We start from the raw sequence: 16,496 nt of genomic DNA on the forward strand, positions 1-16,496 counted from the left end.
ATTTTCTTTGCTCCCTCTGCTAAGCGGCAGGGCCTGGCTCAGCGTTTCCAGCAGCCAGAGCCGAGGCTCGAAGACGACAGGAAACCACCCGGCAGGCAGGGCGCTGGCAGCCCAGGTGTGGGGGCTCAGGACGGGCAGAAAACGGCTCCGCTGCGTCCGCCAGACAGGCCCCTGCTCCCCACCCGGCATCCTGCCAGCCCCGTGTTCACTAACCCGCAGCCAGGCGCCCGGGAGCGGTTCGAACGCAGGAGAGCGGCCGGGGGGAGGAGGGGGGGGGACGAGCTCTGCAGGCCTGTGCCTGGCACATCCAGCTGCAGCCCAGATTAGCCCCCCGGCCTGGCCAGCCCCAAGGGCAGTCACTGCAGGAGCTGGCAGGGCGTCGGCAGCCCGGGGCAGGCCTGAGAGAGCAGGGGTGGGCACTGGGACCACGGGCCAGCAGCGGCCTGGTGCTGGGGAGTGTCCTAGGGACCCCCACCCCACGGAGAAGCAGAGAGGGGGCAGGGGGCTGGGAGGCGCCCGTGTCCATGTGCCCCCCAGCAGAGAGGAGTGGCGGCGAAGGGCCCCGCTTGCAGGCAGGAGCAGCTCAGGCCTGGGCCCAAGAGAAACGTGGGGGCCCCAATGCACCACCCTGGAAGCTGGAATCCGGGAGGGGGGGTCTGGCGGGGCTGCGCTGGGGGAGGAGGGCGGGGGCAGGGGGGACTGCAATGGGCCTCCACGGGCAGGAGGGGCTGGGAGCAGCCCAGGAGGTTGTGGCCGGGCTCTGTCCCCACCCCCACAAGGAAATGGGCATCACAGCAGCGCTGCCCCGGGAGCCAGGCAGGCTGGGGCACGGCCCTGCCCCTCCCCGTGACGCACCCCCCCCCCCTCCCCCGACGCCAACAGCAGCCCGGCCCAGCAGCCTCCCGCAGGCCAGTTTATTTGTTTCTAGCAAAGTGCAACGTCACACGCGGGCAGTGAGTGCCGGGGAGCCGGGGAGCAGAGCCCCGCACGGCCCTCCAGGGGGTGCGGGGGGAGGGGAGACGCCCCCGGCTCCGTGCCAGGGCTCCAGTGGGCACCCGCTCACACCGCAGCTGGGAGACTCACCACCAGCAGGCAGGTGCCCCAGGAGCGGGCGCCCCCCAACCCAGCCTTCGGCCAGGGGAACCGGGGGCCCCTTGGCACCTGGAGGGCAGAGCAGGTGGCAGCGGGGAGGATGCTCTGGGGAGCCCTATGGCGCAGCACCAAGGGACACTGCAGGCTGGGGGCAAAGCAGTCAGGCCCCTGCCGTCCTGAGGAAACCCCCAATGGGCCCCCATTCAGTGCCGGGGCTCAGCCACGGGAAAGGGCCTCTGCCGGAGGGCAGGGCAGCGCGGGCATCCCCCCCGGGCAGCCCCATAAGTAGAGCTGGAGGCTGGGCAGGGGCTGCTGCTGCCAGGCAGGAGCCCACGCTGGCCCCTCGCGGCCTGGGCCAGGGCACCTCCGCACACACATCAGGGCCCTACAAGCTACGGGGCCGGGGCCAGGCCTGGGCTGGCAGTCTCTTGTGGACTCTAGCCTCCGGCGGGCGGGCTGTCCTCCTTTCCGCGGCGGCCGTTCCGTGGGGGGCCATGCCCAGCCAGCGCCCGGCTCTGCTGCTTGGCGCTGCGCCGCTCCCTCTGCTTCTGGGCGTAGCTGCAAGTGCAAACCCCATGGCGGGTTAGTGGGCAACACCCCAGGCTGAGCGGCCCAGCTCCCTCCCCGCCCTGCGGCTTGGGCTGACGCAGGGTCTCCCGTGCCCACCGAGCGCCCCAGCCCACGGACACAGTCCTTGCGGGGCCCCACGCCTGGGGGGGAGGGGCAGGCTCACCTCTCCGGCCACAGGGCCCCGGGGAGGAAAGGAACAGCGCCCTAGAGCCCCCGGGTGGGGGGACGGTGCCCCAGGCTGGGGGAGGGGCGGCTCACCCGTCCAGTCACAGGGCCCCAAGGCACGGGGAAGGGTGCCCCAGGGACGGGGGGGCAGGTTCACCCACCCCACTGAGGGTCCCTGGGTGGGGGCAGGGCATCCCAGGGTGGGGGGAGGCGGCTCACCCCTCCCCGCCGTAGTGCCGCAGCACGTGCTCCTCGAAGTCGTCGGCCGCGTCCTCGTGGGCCTGCTCCCGCTCCGCCAGCTCCTCCAGCAGCTCCTCCACGTCCTCCACGAAGTGGCGGAAGCGCAGGCGGTCGTGGGCGAAGGCGCCGTCGGGGGCGAAGGCACCGTCCAGCTGGGCCGCCAGCCCCGCGTAGTGCTGCTCCCAGCCTAGCCCGGCCATGTAGCCCTGCAGCAGCTGCAGGAACGGCCCCTTCTGCACCGGCGCCAGCGCGGCCCCGAACAGCGCCAGTCCCTCCTGGCGGGCGCAGTCGGCCACGCCCGTGCAGCCCTGCGGTGCCCGGTACCGCTGCAGCCGGGGCGGCTCCCAGAAGGCGTTGTGCTCGTGGGGCCCGTGGGGCACCCGGCGCTGCCCGTTCTGCGCCTTGGCCGGCTTGGGGGCCCGCGGCCCCGGGGGCTTATGGGTCTCGGATCGCTCCTGTCGCTTCGGGTGCTTGGTGCCAGCCTGTTCCCTCTTCTCCCTGCCCCCCGGGTGCCCGTGCCGGCGCCTCCGCTCCTCTCCGGCCTCCTGCTTCTTGTGCCACCCGCCCGCCTGCCTGTCAGCTCCGAGGGGCTCCTGCCGGTGGGGGCGGGGCGGCTCCGTGGCCCCTTGGCCTTCCTCCCCACGCCCTTGGCCGTGGCTCCTCTCCCAGCTCTCTGCTCGCTGCAGCTCCTGTGCCAGCCGCTGCGCTAGGCCGGCCAGCTCCTCCCGCAGCGGCTCCGTCCCGCCGGAGCCCTGGGCGCGCTGCAGGGCCCCCTCCAGCTCCCGCCGCACAGAGCCCAGCAGCTCCCGCTGCTCGCCCAGCTCCCGGCGCAGCAGCTGCACCTCCTCGGGGGGCTGCTCCGGCGCCAGCCCCGCCCTCGGCGTCTCGGTCCCGCCCTCCGGCGCCAGGCCCTGCAGCTGCTCCCGCAGCTCCTGCAGCTCAGCCTGGGCAGAGCGGTGAGCCACAGCCTCCTGCTGCAGCGCCTGCCGGAGCTGCTCCATCTCCCTGGCTGCCGCTGTCTCGGCCTCGCTCTTCTGCAGCAGGGCCTGGAGCTCCTCCTTCTGCGCCTGCAGAGACGGGGGGTCAGGAGACGAGGACGGGGCCAGGCGAGGCAAACGCAGCCACCCCGGCCGAGCCCCGCTGGGATGGGCCAAGTTTCTGCTGGGCCCCTTCTCCCCCACCATGCACCCTCCCCGTTTCTGCACTTCCCGTCCGGGAGGCTCCGCCCCAGACACAGCCGCACGTCCCCCCAGCGCAGGCTGCGACTGCCCGGGGAGCTCCCGGCACACAGAGCGGGGAGCCCAGCGAGGGGCGATCCGCTGCTCCCGTGGCCCCGCGGCAGCTCAGTGCGGGGGAACTGGCTCAGCCCGTGGCCGAGCGCAGCCGGGACGTGACACCGCCCGTGCCCTGCCCCCAGCCCCCCCAAGCACCCACCTGCAGCTCGGCCTGCATGCGCCGGATGTCCTGGCTCTCCTTGGCCAGCTTGTCCAAGGCCAGGCTCACGGAGGGCAGGCTCGGGGGGTCCCCGGGCGGGTCCAGCAGGGGCTGCTGCAGCCAGTCCTGCGAGCGAAGGTAAAAACTCGGCTCTGGGACCGGACGGGGCATGTGAGAGCCAGGACGCCGGGCTCCCGCCTGGCTCCTCCCAGCCCAGCCCCCCGGCACACGTTTCCCCTGCAGGGAGGGGCGCGTGGGGATCTCCAGGGTATCCCTCCAGCCAGCTGCATTTGCAGGGTCCCTGCTGAGGACACCCCTTTGCTCAGGAGTGGGGCACCGCGCTGGCCCCCCCCCCCCCCCACGTACCTTCACGCCAGCAGCCAGCGGCTGCTCCTCCCCCTCTGGGCCGTCCCCGGGCTCCACGCTCTCCATGGGGCCTGGCAGGGTGGAAGGAGAGATCTGAGTGGCCGGCTGGTCTGCCCCTCAGCTCCACACGGGGGCCGGAGGGTGTAAAATACCCTGCCCCCCCACGCAGGGAGGCCAGGGACCGACACGGGGGGAGGGGCAGTGTGGCTGTTATGGAGGGAGGGGAGGCCGCCCCCAACTTACCATCCCCGGGGTCGTACATGGCACCTGGGGGGAGAGAGAAGGGGTCAAGCAAACAGCAGTGTCAGCCCCAGCTGCCCCCCCGCAGCCGTGGGGCCTCACTCACCGGAGAAGGCCAGCAGCCCGACACCCAGCAGTGCCAGCACGCCCAGCAGGCATGGGTTCATGCTGAGCCCGCTCTCCCCGGCCCCGGCTGCTTCCGCCCCACGGCGCTCGGCAGGGCCCCCCGGGCCAGGGCGCGGGTCCCGCAGCTGCCGCCGGCGCAGCCCCTCAACGTCGTCCTCGCTGCTGCTCACCTCCTCCGGTAGCTCCCCTGCAGAGTGAGGGGTGGGCCTGAGATGTCTCAGGGAGCCAGGCCCCGCCCCTGCCAGCCAGCTCCACCCCCACTGAGCTAGGCCCTGCCCCTGCCAGCCAGCTCCACCCCCACTGAGCTAGGCCCCGCCCCTGCCAGCCAGCTCCACCCTCACTGAGCTAGGCCCCGCCCCTGCCAGCCAGCCCCACCCCCACTGAGCTAGGCCCCGCCCCTGCCAGCCAGCTCCACCCTCACTGAGCTAGGCCCCGCCCCTGCCAGCCAGCTCCACCCTCACTGAGCTAGGCCCCGCCCCTGCCAGCCAGCCCCACCCCCACTGAGCTAGGCCCCGCCCCTGCCAGCCAGCTCCACCCTCACTGAGCTAGGCCCCGCCCCTGCCAGCCAGCTCCACCCTCACTGAGCTAGGCCCCGCCCCTGCCAGCCAGCCCCACCCCCACTGAGTTAGGCCCCGCCCCTGCCAGCCAGCTCCACCGTCACTGAGCTAGGCCCCGCCCCTGCCAGCCAGCCCCACCCCCACTGAGCTAGGCCCCGCCCCTGCCAGCCAGCTCCACCCTCACTGAGCTAGGCCCCGCCCCTGCCAGCCAGCTCCACCCTCACTGAGCTAGGCCCCGCCCCTGCCAGCCAGCTCCACCCTCACTGAGCTAGGCCCCGCCCCTGCCAGCCAGCTCCACCCTCACTGAGCTAGGCCCCGCCCCTGCCAGCCAGCTCCACCCCCACTGAGCTAGGCCCCACCCCTGCCAGCCAGCTCCACCCTCACTGAGCTAGGCCCCACCCCTGCCAGCCAGCTCCACCCTCACTGAGCTAGGCCCCGCCCCTGCCAGCCAGCTCCACCCTCACTGAGCTAGGCCCCGCCCCTGCCAGCCAGCTCCACCCTCACTGAGCTAGGCCCCGCCCCTGCCAGCCAGCTCCACCCCCACTGAGGCAGAACCCGCCCTTGGCACTCAGACCAGCACTACAGAGCTAGTCTGTCCCTGAGCCCCCACCCATCTGGGCAGGCCCCACCACGGGGCTATGGTTCACTCCTGCACCCCGCAACAAGCACCCGGTGAGCTGGGCAGCCCCGCTGCTCTCTGCAGAGGGGCAGGGCTGTGCCCCGGCTCTGGGGGGCATCTGGCAAGGGCGCCGTTTCGGGAGGGCGGGGGGCAGCAGCCGTGCACACCGGGACCCGGCTTGAGCTTGCTTTTCTCCCGCCACCCGCCTGTCAGGGAGCCAGGGGAAGTTCACAGACTCACTTCTCTGCTCCTCCCTTCACCTGCCAGGAGGGAGAGGAATTTCCCCTGGCTCCCTGACAGCCAGGCTGCTCACCTCCCCCCCCCGAAACAGCACCCTTGGCTTCTGCCACAGCACCCCCTGCAGCACAGCCGCCCCCCAGCACTGCTCCATGCCCCCAGTGAGGAGGGACCCACCTGCTCTGCCAGGGGGCGCTGAGACTGGCGTGTGGATGCCCGAGCCCAGCCCGGGGTCCTCGGAGCCCAGCTCTTCCTGCGCCAGGATCTCTGCCTCCTTGCTGCCCTGTGCGCCACACCCGGGGGGGGCCTCTGGGCTCGGGGTCCCCTGGGGATACTCCTCCGAGTCCTGGGGGCAGAACGATGCTGTCAGGACCCCTGCTCCACCCCCCCCCCCGTGTCCTCCTGTGGGGGGAACAGGCAGGGTTCTGCGGAGACCCAGGGTCTCATGGGGAGGGTGGGGCTGTTCCCCCCACGATCGAGCAGCTTGGGAGCCCAGAACACCCCGCAGGGATGCACTCATTACCCAGAGTGGCCTTGCTTCCGACAGCGCTCGACTGCCACCCGCCTCGGGGGAGCCAGCCCGGATCCCCGTGGGCAGAGAGGTCCATGCGCCAGGTGCAACCCTGGCACCAGCGGCCCACGTCCTTGGCACGCTCTCCAGCCGCCTGCTGGGTCCTTACGGGCCCAGCCTGCGCAGGGAGGCCAATGGTTTGGCCGGTCAGTCTAGTGGCGGGCTCGTATTGCTCCGCCCCGTGGCTGAACGCCGGGTCAGGGAGATTCGGGGAGGCTGAGAGCCATGATTGCCTGGGGGCGCCCCGGGCCGGCAGGGGAAGGTCCGACCCGCCCAGGGCCAGGGCGCTAAGCGAGATGCAGCCCGACAGGAAATAAGGTGGAAGTGTAAGGGCCCAGGCCGTCGGGACAGCTGCCCAGCGCTGGCCGGAGTCGCGTTTCCAGGGGTTTTCTAACAGCTCGGCCCAGCGAGCCCCCGGCGACAGGCCTCTGGCCTGGGAACCGTCCCCCCGCCCCGCAAGTGTACCTTGAACTCGGCTTCCTCGGGGCCGTGGGACGCGCTCGGCTCAGAGTCTTGACTTTTCCTGCCTGGGCAGGTGGCGGCTGGGGAGAGAAGGCCTCGTTAGCAGCCACAGGGCCGGCGTGGGGACAGAAGCCAGGGCCCCCGATGGACTCCTGAGAAAGCCCCCCCCACGTCCCCTACCAGACGGGACGCAGGGATCCCCCTCTCGGCCCAACGGGGAAGAGAGAGCTGGGAACCCAGACAGGAGGCCAGAGCAACCCATGGGGACAGGGATGCATAATGTGTCCGGCACTGAGCATGGCAGGGTGGGGGTAGGGCAGGGAGATGGGGGCAGACAGTGAGGGGCTGGCGGGGGCTTGGGGCAGATAGAGATGGGCAGGGCAGGGGGGAGGCTGGGGGCAGATAGCGAGGGGCTGGGCAGAGGGGGCCGGGCAGGGCGGGAAGCCAGGGGCAGGGAGAGAGGAGCAGGGCAGGGGGGGCTGGGGACAGGTAGGTCGGGGTCTGCGCTAGTGGGACTCATCGCAGCTCTGTGGCATTCACGTGCCCGCATTCTTGGTGCCATCCCCCTGGGGGGGGCTGTGTCCTGCCGCCTCGTCTGCTGGTGCCAGGGTGGCCGCCCCCAGCTCTGGGCCCACGGTTTCCACGGGCAGACCCTGGAGACACAGAGGGCAGGTTACATCGCTCACACCCCCCCCCCCCCCCGCCAGGCATTAGGGCAGCAGAAGCCGAAACCAAAGCTCCTGCATTTCAGACCCCCTCCCCTCCCAGACAGCTGCCCCCGGCCGGCAGTGTGGGGCGTGCACTTCAACCCTGAGCCACAGGCCACCAGCCAAGCTGGAGGGGGAAGGGAGATGCGACCCACTGGTCCTGAGCAGGAGGCAGGAGCAGCGTCTCCCCCCCCCCCCAGAGGGGCAGCGCCATGGGGAGCGCCGGCAAAGGGAGCAGCAGCGCAGACAGCCACGGCGGGGAGGGCGGATCCCCAGCCCCAAGATCAACATGCCCGGGTCGGAGGGAGGAGCAAGAACCGAAGAGAGCAGCTTGGCGGGGGGTGGGGGGGGTTGTTCCCGCACCTCTGTGCCCGCAATCACCCAGCTGTTGTCCGAGTCCCGCGAGTCCGAGTTCTCAGCCATTCCCGCTCCTGTCCCGGGAAGCCTGGACCCCACCTGCAGGGCACAGAGGGGTCAGCGCGGGGGCCGCCGGCAGGGGCCAGGAGATGTGTCAGGGGAGACGCTGCCCGGAGCACTAGGAGCGCGGACGCCCTGGACAGGGACTGCGCACGGCCCCGGGGGCCCAGGCCGCTGGCTCAGCCCCCGCCGCTGGGGCCGATTTGACTTGCAAAGGGAAATTTGCAAATGGAAACAAAGACCCGCTGGCCCGGCTCGGCCTCACAATGGGCACGGGAACGCGGTGTTCCCGCCGCGCTTGGCACGGCTCCAGGCCAGACGGGAGCCAGGGGCACGCCCCGCCCCCGCTCTAACCACTGGGCAGGATTCCCCAGCTGGGAGTGGAGCCAGAGGGCAGCCAGGCCCACCTGCTCTCGGCCCCGAGTCTCCTCCCTTGAGGGGCCGTGGGAGAGCACCCCCATGGGGGCTTGGCACCCTCGGCCGCACCGATCGCGGGTCCCCCTGCCTGGCGTGGGGTGGGGAGCCCCAGTCCCCAGGCAGGGTCTGAGGGCTGGAGATGGGGGGGGGGTGGAGCCATTCAGAGAAGTCCAGCAGAGCCGGGGGGAGGGAGGGGCTGTCCCAGCTGGCGCAGGGCCCGAATGGCCGCTGCCAGCCCAGAGAAGGGGGGTGTCCAGGGGCCAGGCTCCTCACCCAGCCTGGGATGGGCGCTTCAACTACTTGCAGAGACAGGGGTCGCTCCCCTTCGCCCTGGCCAGCGGCCGAGCCCCCCAGGAGCTCCCTACCCACTCGGCCCAGCCCTCACCCCAGCTGCCCCCCCCCCCCCCGGGAGGTCCCCAAACCAGCCCCAAGGCCGCACAAGGTTGCCATGGCAGCCAGCGGCCATCGCGCGGTTCTGTTCACACACAAGGAAGAGCCGGGCCGGGAGGGCATGGGGGGAAGGGGGGGGGGTGTCAGGACTCCTGGGTTCTATTCCCTGCTCGGCTGCCGCACACTCACTGCATGACCCCAGGGCAGCCCGGTCACCACGTGCCTCAGTTTCCCCATTAGCACATAGGGGATGAGGATCCCCCGTCCCTGGGCTGCCTCTCTCCCACTTCGGCACCGGCCCAGGGTGCGCAGGAGATGCCCGGCTGCAGCCCCTGCCACCTCCCGCCCTGGCTCCCAGAAGCAGGAAGTGGGCTGAGGGGGGGAAGGCGGGAAACGGGGCAGCCAGGTGAGATGCAGCCGGGCCCTACAATGGGGCTGCCTCTGGAGGGGGCCCCGGCTCAGTCCCGGGGATGACTCGGAAGAGGCTGCACAGACTCATCGTGTCCAGGGCCCCGTCTCCCCCGCCTGCTGCCCAGGCAGCCTGCTCTGTGCATTCCCCGCGGCCCAGACCCTGCCAAGCCCCCTGCCAATGACGCCAGCTGCAGCATGGCCAAGTGACAGGGGAGCTATTTTTAGCTGCTTTTAATGCAGTTTAGCAGGTGGAGGCAGAGGCGGTGGCGTGTCCCTGCCCAGCAGCCAGCTCTGGCCAGCGCGGCTCCAGCTCAGCTCGCGGGGCCCCGGGCACTGCTGGGGGTGCCATTCCACCCCCCCACCCCCCACCAGGCCCTGCCCAGCAGCCTGCTCTGGCCAGCGCGGCTCCAGCTCAGCTCGCGGGGCCCCGGGCACTGCTGGGGGTGCCATTCCATCCCCCACCCCCCACCAGGCCCTGCCCAGCAGCCTGCTCACTCGCCGGCGCCTCACAGGAAGGAAGTGACAGAAACCAGCTTATCTGAGCTGTGCGGGTGAGGCTGCTTCCCACCGAGGGGAGCTGGTGGCCCGGGCCAGGCCATGCAGGGCAGCGGGCACAGCCCCAGGCCTTGGCCCCACGGCTGAGCACGGGCAGCGCAGGGAGCAGCGTAAGAGCCTGGCCCCGAGGCGACAAAAGCCCTGCTGCCCTGCCAAAGCCTGGCTCCAGCCAAGGGCACCCTGGGGCACCTGACTCGGCCCCTGCAGCCGGGCGCTCCCAGGGGCCCCCGAGAGCAGAGACCCCCGGCTAAAGCCCCTCGCACACTCCTCTGGGCCTAGCCCAGGCCAGGGCCCCTGCAGGGTCAGGTCCCATGTTCTCCTCACTGGGCCCCTGCCCGGCGTCTCCGGCCCACGCAGCCCCCCAGTCGCCTGGGTCCCCAGGAAGCGCTTCACGTGCCGGCCCCTCCCGGGACGGGGGCTCGCCTGGCCCGGGCAGAGGGGGCTGCCCTGCGAACAGGGAGCCCGGCCACCTCCCAGCGCCGAGCCAGAGCCCCCCGCCCCCCGAGGGGTCACTGACCTGCTCCGGGGGGCACCTGGCTCCGCGGGGCTCCGGCTCGGGCGCGTCCAGCAACTTTGTATCAAACTCCGCCAGCTGCTGGCCACATTCCGGGCGGGCGCGCACGTGACCCGCACAGCGAATCACACAGCCCCGGCGGCGGGACGGGCCAATCGCAGGCGACCTCCGCTCGCAGCTGGGACCCCCCTGGGCCCGCCCCTCTGAAGCCGCGTCCCCCCCCGGCTCCGCCCAACCTGGCCCGGCCTCCCGGCTCGCTTCGCCCCCGCCGGCTGAGGGGCTCCGGCCAGAGCCAGCCCCCCTCTCTGCCCCACGTGCCTTCTACTCACGTCTAGCCAGGGGCGGACTTTTTGCCTCCGTGTGCCGAATAAATTTTGTTCAGTGCACTGAGGCCCGTGTGATTGTGCACCACCCGCGGAAACACAAACCCGGCACCGGACTCGCCGGCATGCCCAGCGTACAGGGAACCGTGCTGCCGCCCTCCCCGCTTCTTTGCATGAACCAGCCAAGCCCAGCCCTTGGCCTCAGGCAGGACGAAGAGATCCAGGGGCCCCTCCCGGCAAAGGCTAACAGCCGAACATCTCACTTACGGGAGGCTGAGTTCGGGGACACCCGCCCACTGCATCGCTGGCTCACAGACACAGACAAGGAGTCTGATTTCAAATAGCTTTATAGCTGGACAATACAAAAAGTTTTCCTTTAATGCTCAGACTGTTCCCCCAGAGACGGCCCTGCTGGCAGCTTAGGGGAGGTCAAACCCACACAACCCACACCAGCAACCACTGAACAGGGGACAAGTCACCAAAACAGCAAGTTAACAAAACCAGGAGATGCTCCCAACAGCAACCCCCGCCTAAGAGCAGGAGGGCGCAGCCAGTGGCAAACCACCAGGAGGGCTGGGATAGCCCGTGACTGCTACACACCAGCAGCTGTTAGCCAGCAATGCCTGTGGGCAGCAGGGAAGGGTGTGGCTACCCCGGGGCATGTGCCAAGCTGCTCCCAGCTCAGAACAACCATCCTGCCCATTCCCCCCACAGCTCGTGACAGGCCCTACGGCAGCCAGCCCACCTACCACGTACCTTTGGGCTCACCCTCCCCCACCCTCAGGGGGGAGTCTGCTGGAACTGGCTCGTTTCCCCCACGCTCAGCCTGTGGCTCGGGTGCAAAGCAAGCAGGCACCGGCTGAGGGTGCTCTCGGCCCCCGGGGCTCTGTGGAGCTGCAGCTGACACCAATGATAGGTAGGGTCCTGCAGCTCTGGAACTCTGGCCCAGAATCCCGGCTTCCACGCCCGCGCGGCCTGTCCGAGCCCCACAGGGCCCAAAGCGACAGCACGCATGGTGTGAGTGAGCTGCCGGGCAGGCTGGGGAGCCTGGGGGAGAACCCTGTAGCAGGCCGGGTCCCTGGAAGGGAGGCAGTCCTGTGCTGGGCCATGCCAAGTGCGAGCCCTAGGCCTGTGCGAGGAAGGGGGCCTGTGCAGGAGACGCCCACAGACAAGGTGAGTGACATAGGGCGGGTCAGAAGCTGCCTCCACCAGCCCGGGGCCCACGTTCCCGAACACATGGCTGGGTCACACCGTGCACGTTTCCAAACCATGCCTGCCGCAGCAAGCCTGCCGCGCCTCCCTGCAGCCTGGGAGGGAGCTCACATCAGATGGGGCAGACGCCGCCTCTGCAGAACCAGCCACTGGCCGTCACAGGCACCCCAGCTGCAGGCTGCGCGGGCAGCTCACCAGGCCCAGCCAGCAAAGGGCAACGAGCAGCCGCGCTCCCGCGCGCAGAGGAAGGCCCAGTGTGGCACAACGGGCCTTGGGGGCTCCCTGGGCCCCCCCTTCAAAAATCCTGAGTCAGGCCGCAAAGCGCAAGGCCCATGTGACCTTGCTGCTCTCAGCAACCCCGGGGCTGGACGGTGGCTCCTAGCAGAAGCCTGGTCTCACCTGATGCGGGTCCGGGGCAGGTGTCCCCGTGCGCAGCACGAGAGGGCAGAGCAGCTCCTCCTGGGGTGGCTGGGTGCAGAGCGCACGGGGAGGCCTCGCTGCAGCTGCTATTTGCAGGCGATCGGTGGCAAGAGAACCTGCCTGGCCCCAGCAGCGGGCGCAACGTGCAGTAGGCCCGGAGCAGGCTGGGCTGCGCTCTGAGGGGCTCTGCACTAGACACTCTGGGAAGTCACAGGTGTCCCGAGTGCAAGCCCACATGCAGTGCTCCGGATGCGGAGGGGGGAGGTGCGCGTGGGGAGAGCAAGGGCCGCTTCCCTAAGGCTCAGGTGCACACTGGGGGACACGGCCCTATGCTGCAGGCCCACCGCCCTCCCCTCCAAAGGGCTCAGCATGCAACAGGACCCTGCCAGAAGACGGAGCCACGGCTGGTCTCATTCCTTGGCAGCAGGCTGCAGCCCTCGGCACTGGGGAAGGAGGGGGGAGGGTGTCTGTGAGGCTGGGCTAAGCTCCTGGCAGCTCCCAACCCTGGCGGTCACCTCACCCCCCCCCCCCTCCCCGCCCCCAGCAGGACACGACCCTGCCAGCTCCCCCCTCCCGCCCCGAGTTCCGAGCATCAGCATTGGGGGCTGCCTCCTGCCCTAGGGTGCGAGCCGGTCCCTTCGTCCGGCCCTGGACAGAGACTGGGGCCCACGGGCGGCTGAGCACAGCCAGTCGCAGAGTGCTCAGAGCCCTGACCCAGACTGGCCGGCCCAGGCGGGTCCGAGGCAGGCGCTGCTCTTCTCCCCTGCAGCGGACAGGCCGGCTAGTTTGAAAGGGCACCAGGCCCAGCCACGTAGGGACAGAGAGGGAACATCGCCAAAGCCAGATGCCAGCACTTGACACTGGCTCTTGCTTGCGGGGAGAGAGGGGACTACAAAAAGACAGAGGAAGGGGCGGGTTTGGTCCAAACACCCGGCAGGGGTCTGCATGCGGCGAGGGCCCAGGGCCCGTTCAGCCGTCGTTGGCCGCCACCAGCTGCCCCAGGCCCTCCCGGATGTACACGGACTGGATCTCCTTGGTCTTGAGGCAGAAGTCACAGGCCCAGACGGCTGAGGCCTCGGTGGTGAGCAGCCCGTAGGCGTTCTCCGTCATGCCCGTGCACTCCCGGTGGAACCACTTCTGGCAGGAGGCCTCGCACAGGATGGCGTCCTGGTCATCGTTCACCTCACTGCGGCAGGCCCCACAGGGGTACACCAGCCCCGGCGGCGGCTGGTGCCCCGAGTTGCCAGCCACCTTGCTGGAGGGCGGGAGGCTGTTGGCTTCAGGGGTGCTGCTGCTCCGGCCGGCGCTGCTGGGGGCGAAGCTTGGCTGGGCCCCGTTCACCGCGGCTGGCGAGCCCGAATGCGGCTCCTGGCTGAAGGTGCTGGGCGGGGGGTTGAGGTTCTTCCCTCCATCGTCCCCCCCAGCTGGGAAGCCAGGGTCGGCCCCAGGGAAGGGGCTGGTGTTTGGGGGCAGATTCTGGCTGGGCCGCTGCATGGGAGACTGTCCAAAGAGGTTGGCGGGCTGGCTGAATCTCTGGGCCATGGGGGGGCCGGTAGGGGCATTCAGGGCTGGCCCTGGTGCCATGTCTCCCCGGGGAGGCTGCCCCATGGTGGGAGAGATCATGGGCCCAAAGCCCCCAACTGGCCCCTGCATGAGCTGCCCCGCAGGGGGGCTGAAGTTCTGTCCGAGAGGCTGATTGAAGGGCTGGCTGGGGAAGCTCATAGCCCCAGGCTGCACATAGTTGGGATTCTGGGGGGGCATGCTGAAGCCTGGGCCCATCTGGCTCGGGGCGAAGGGAGGGGGCTGTCTCCGCATAGCCTGGGGCCCCCCTCCGTAGCCCGGAGGCACCTGGGACGCCATGCCCCCCTGCATGCGAAAGTTCCCAAAGGGCACAGGGTTGCCAAGGAACGGGGCTGACGAGGCCCCCACTTTAGGTGCCCCAAAGTCATCTTCAAAGGGGTTGGAGGCTACCAAGTGGTCGACCATTGGCGTCGGGGGTGGGGCGAACTCCGAGAGATGGGAATAGCCAGGGCCCTGGGGAAAACAGCACACGAGTTAGTCTGGTGATCGCCATGCAACATGCAGACGTGCAGGGCCCGAGCCTGCCAGGAGCACTGGGCCCTCAGTTCCCGCTGGTGCCAGGCAGGGCCTAGGGCAGACACACGCCAGCAGGGCTGAGCCCACTAATTCCTCTGCGCAGCCTGGCCATGGGGAGCTGCCGTGGCGGAGACTCATGCTAGCAGGAGAGGGGTAGGTGAGCCCTGGCTGGGGGGGAAACCTGGCCACCTAGCGCCATCCACGTCAAAGGCCTCTGAGCCCATAGGAACAGGCACCACCGCCCAGGCGGCCCCTGCCAGCTGTGTGCTGCTCCACAAGGGCATGGTGTGTGCCAGGCCCTCCCCACGCTGCAGGACTCTCTGAGCAGCCCCGGCATCTGGCTCCAACCCGCTGTGGGCGAGAGCCCGGCAGGCTGCCTGTGCCACCAGAGCCTTGGCGTACCTGACCCCCAGGCCTTGCTCTCGTGTCGTGGCGCTGGGCTGACGGCCTGGCCCCTGCCCGCCTGCGGCAGGGTTTGAATGGGAAGGGTCGCTGCCGCGCACCTACCTGAGTGTTGGATTTACGCCGTTTCTTCTCCGGGCTCTTCATTTGCAGACCTGTGCGGGGAAGCATTGAGGAGCTCAGTGAGTGCGGCCTGGCCTGGCCCTAGACGGGCCCCGTCCCTCCTCCGGCCCAGACAGACCAGCCTCTAGCGTGCCCCCTCGGAAGCTCGGAGAACAGCCGCCCCCAAAGCCTCTTCTCCCACGCCCCAGGGCCCCCAGGCTGCAAGGCCCAGGCGTTGGCTCCAGCCCATTCACGAGGAGGAGGTCGCTGGTCACTGTCCCTGGGGAGCAGCCCCGCGAGCGAGCGGCCCCCGGCCCCGCCGGTCCTAGATGCAGCGCAGCGGAGCCGGTACAGCCAGAGCCCCCCCCCCGGAGCTCTGGTCTCGGCTGCCGGTGTCCCGCCAAGGGCCGAGCGCGGGGGCGGCCGCTGCACCTCGGGCCCGCCCTGCGGGGAGCCCCGATTCCTCCCCTGCCAGCCGGGCGGGGGGGGGGCAGGGAACGGGCCAGGCCCCGCCCCCACCTCGGCGGCCCCGCCCCCCGCGCTCCCCTAACCCCGCCCCCCGCGCTCACCGGCCTTGCCCTGCTTCCTGCCGGGCCCGCCGGGGGCGCCGCTGACCGGCGGGTTGGGCGGCCCCGGGGGGGGCGGCGGGCCCGGGACTCCGCCCTCCAGCTTCTCGGGGTGCGGAGCCGCCATGGGGCCCGGGGCTCAGAGCCGGGGGGGGCGGGGCTGCGCCATGGCCCCGCGCGGGGTGGGGGTCCGCGCTGCGGCTCCGCCGCACTCAGGGGCCGCCCCGCCGGAACCGGAAACTGGCCGGGCCCTACCACCGCGGCAGGGGGCTGGCGGAACAAACCATTCCTCACTGGGGGCGGGCCCCAACGCTCCCTGTGCGGGCGGGTCAAACCATTCCAAATGGGAAAGGGCGCTACCATTTCCGGCATGAGACTAGTCTACACGGCGGCGGGGGGAGGGGAGAGCTGGAACAGACCACTGCAGCAGAGTAGCCACGGGGGGGGGGGGGGAGAGGCTGGAACAGACCACTGCAGCAGAGTAGCCACGGGGGGGGGGAGGCTGGAACAGACCACTGCAGCAGAGTAGCCACGGGGGGGGGGGGGGGGGGGGGGGGAGAGGAGAGCTGGAACAGACCACTGCAGCAGAGTAGCCACGGGGAGGGGGGGAGAGGAGAGCTGGAACAGACCACTGCAGCAGAGTAGCCACGGGGGGGGGGGGGGAGAGGAGAGCTGGAACAGACCACTGCAGCAGAGTAGCCACGGGGGGGGGGGGGAGAGGAGAGCTGGAACAGACCACTGCAGCAGAGTAGCCACGGGGGGGGGGGGGGGGGGGAGAGGAGAGCTGGAACAGACCACTGCAGCAGAGTAGCCACACGGGGGGGGGGGGGGAGAGGCTGGAACAAACCACTGCAGCAGAGTAGCCACACGGGGGGGAGGGGAGAGGCTGGAACAAACCACTGCAGCAGAGTAGCCACACGGGGGGGGGGGGGTGCTGGAACAAACCACTGCAGCAGAATAGCAGGGGGGGGGGAGAGAAGGGAGAGTAGGACAGACTATTGCAAGCTCAGGGGAGCTGAGCTGAGCTCCTGGGTTATATTCCCATCAGCTGGGCCCTTGCCAATGGGAGCCCAGGGCTGATACTAGGCACCTGAACTCCCCACCCTGGGAGCCCCCCTTGCTGGGCCCTTGTCCATGGGGCACCCCCAGGCCAGGTCCCATCCAGGGGGTGCAGGGGCCCCAAAGAGCCCAGCTCCAGGCTCCCTGTCATGCTGTCCCTCCCCAGGGCAGGGCCAGGTCCCCGTGCTCCAGGCGTGCCAGCCTGTTTTGGAGGCAGCTGTAGGC

The 16,496-nt window shown here is 70.3% G+C and overlaps 2 protein-coding genes across 2 annotated transcripts; both read right to left on the bottom strand.

The window, feature by feature from the left end:
* Positions 1–899: 899 nt before the first annotated feature.
* On the bottom strand, positions 900–10,245 carry PBXIP1 (PBX homeobox interacting protein 1). Its single transcript, XM_075907533.2, has 11 exons — positions 10,094–10,245; positions 7,750–7,842; positions 7,224–7,332; positions 6,683–6,759; positions 5,824–5,992; positions 4,214–4,420; positions 4,111–4,134; positions 3,868–3,938; positions 3,502–3,627; positions 2,047–3,134; positions 900–1,650 (listed from the first exon to the last, which is right to left on the bottom strand). Exons 2-11 carry the CDS (start codon positions 7,807–7,809, stop codon positions 1,530–1,532), a joined length of 2,052 nt encoding a protein of 683 aa, XP_075763648.2. The 5' UTR covers positions 7,810–7,842; positions 10,094–10,245; the 3' UTR covers positions 900–1,529.
* A 497-nt stretch (positions 10,246–10,742) lies between these two features.
* PYGO2 (pygopus family PHD finger 2) lies at positions 10,743–15,538 on the bottom strand. Its single transcript, XM_075907546.2, has 3 exons — positions 15,216–15,538; positions 14,650–14,699; positions 10,743–14,079 (listed from the first exon to the last, which is right to left on the bottom strand). The coding sequence occupies exons 1-3, from the start codon at positions 15,337–15,339 to the stop codon at positions 13,015–13,017; spliced, it is 1,239 nt and encodes a 412-aa protein (XP_075763661.2). The 5' UTR covers positions 15,340–15,538; the 3' UTR covers positions 10,743–13,014.
* Positions 15,539–16,496: the final 958 nt, after the last annotated feature.

The sequence above is a fragment of the Pelodiscus sinensis genome, chromosome 22, assembly GCF_052426305.1.
Source record: "Pelodiscus sinensis isolate ZL-2025 chromosome 22, ASM5242630v1, whole genome shotgun sequence".
NCBI classification, from domain to species: Eukaryota; Metazoa; Chordata; order Testudines; family Trionychidae; genus Pelodiscus; species Pelodiscus sinensis.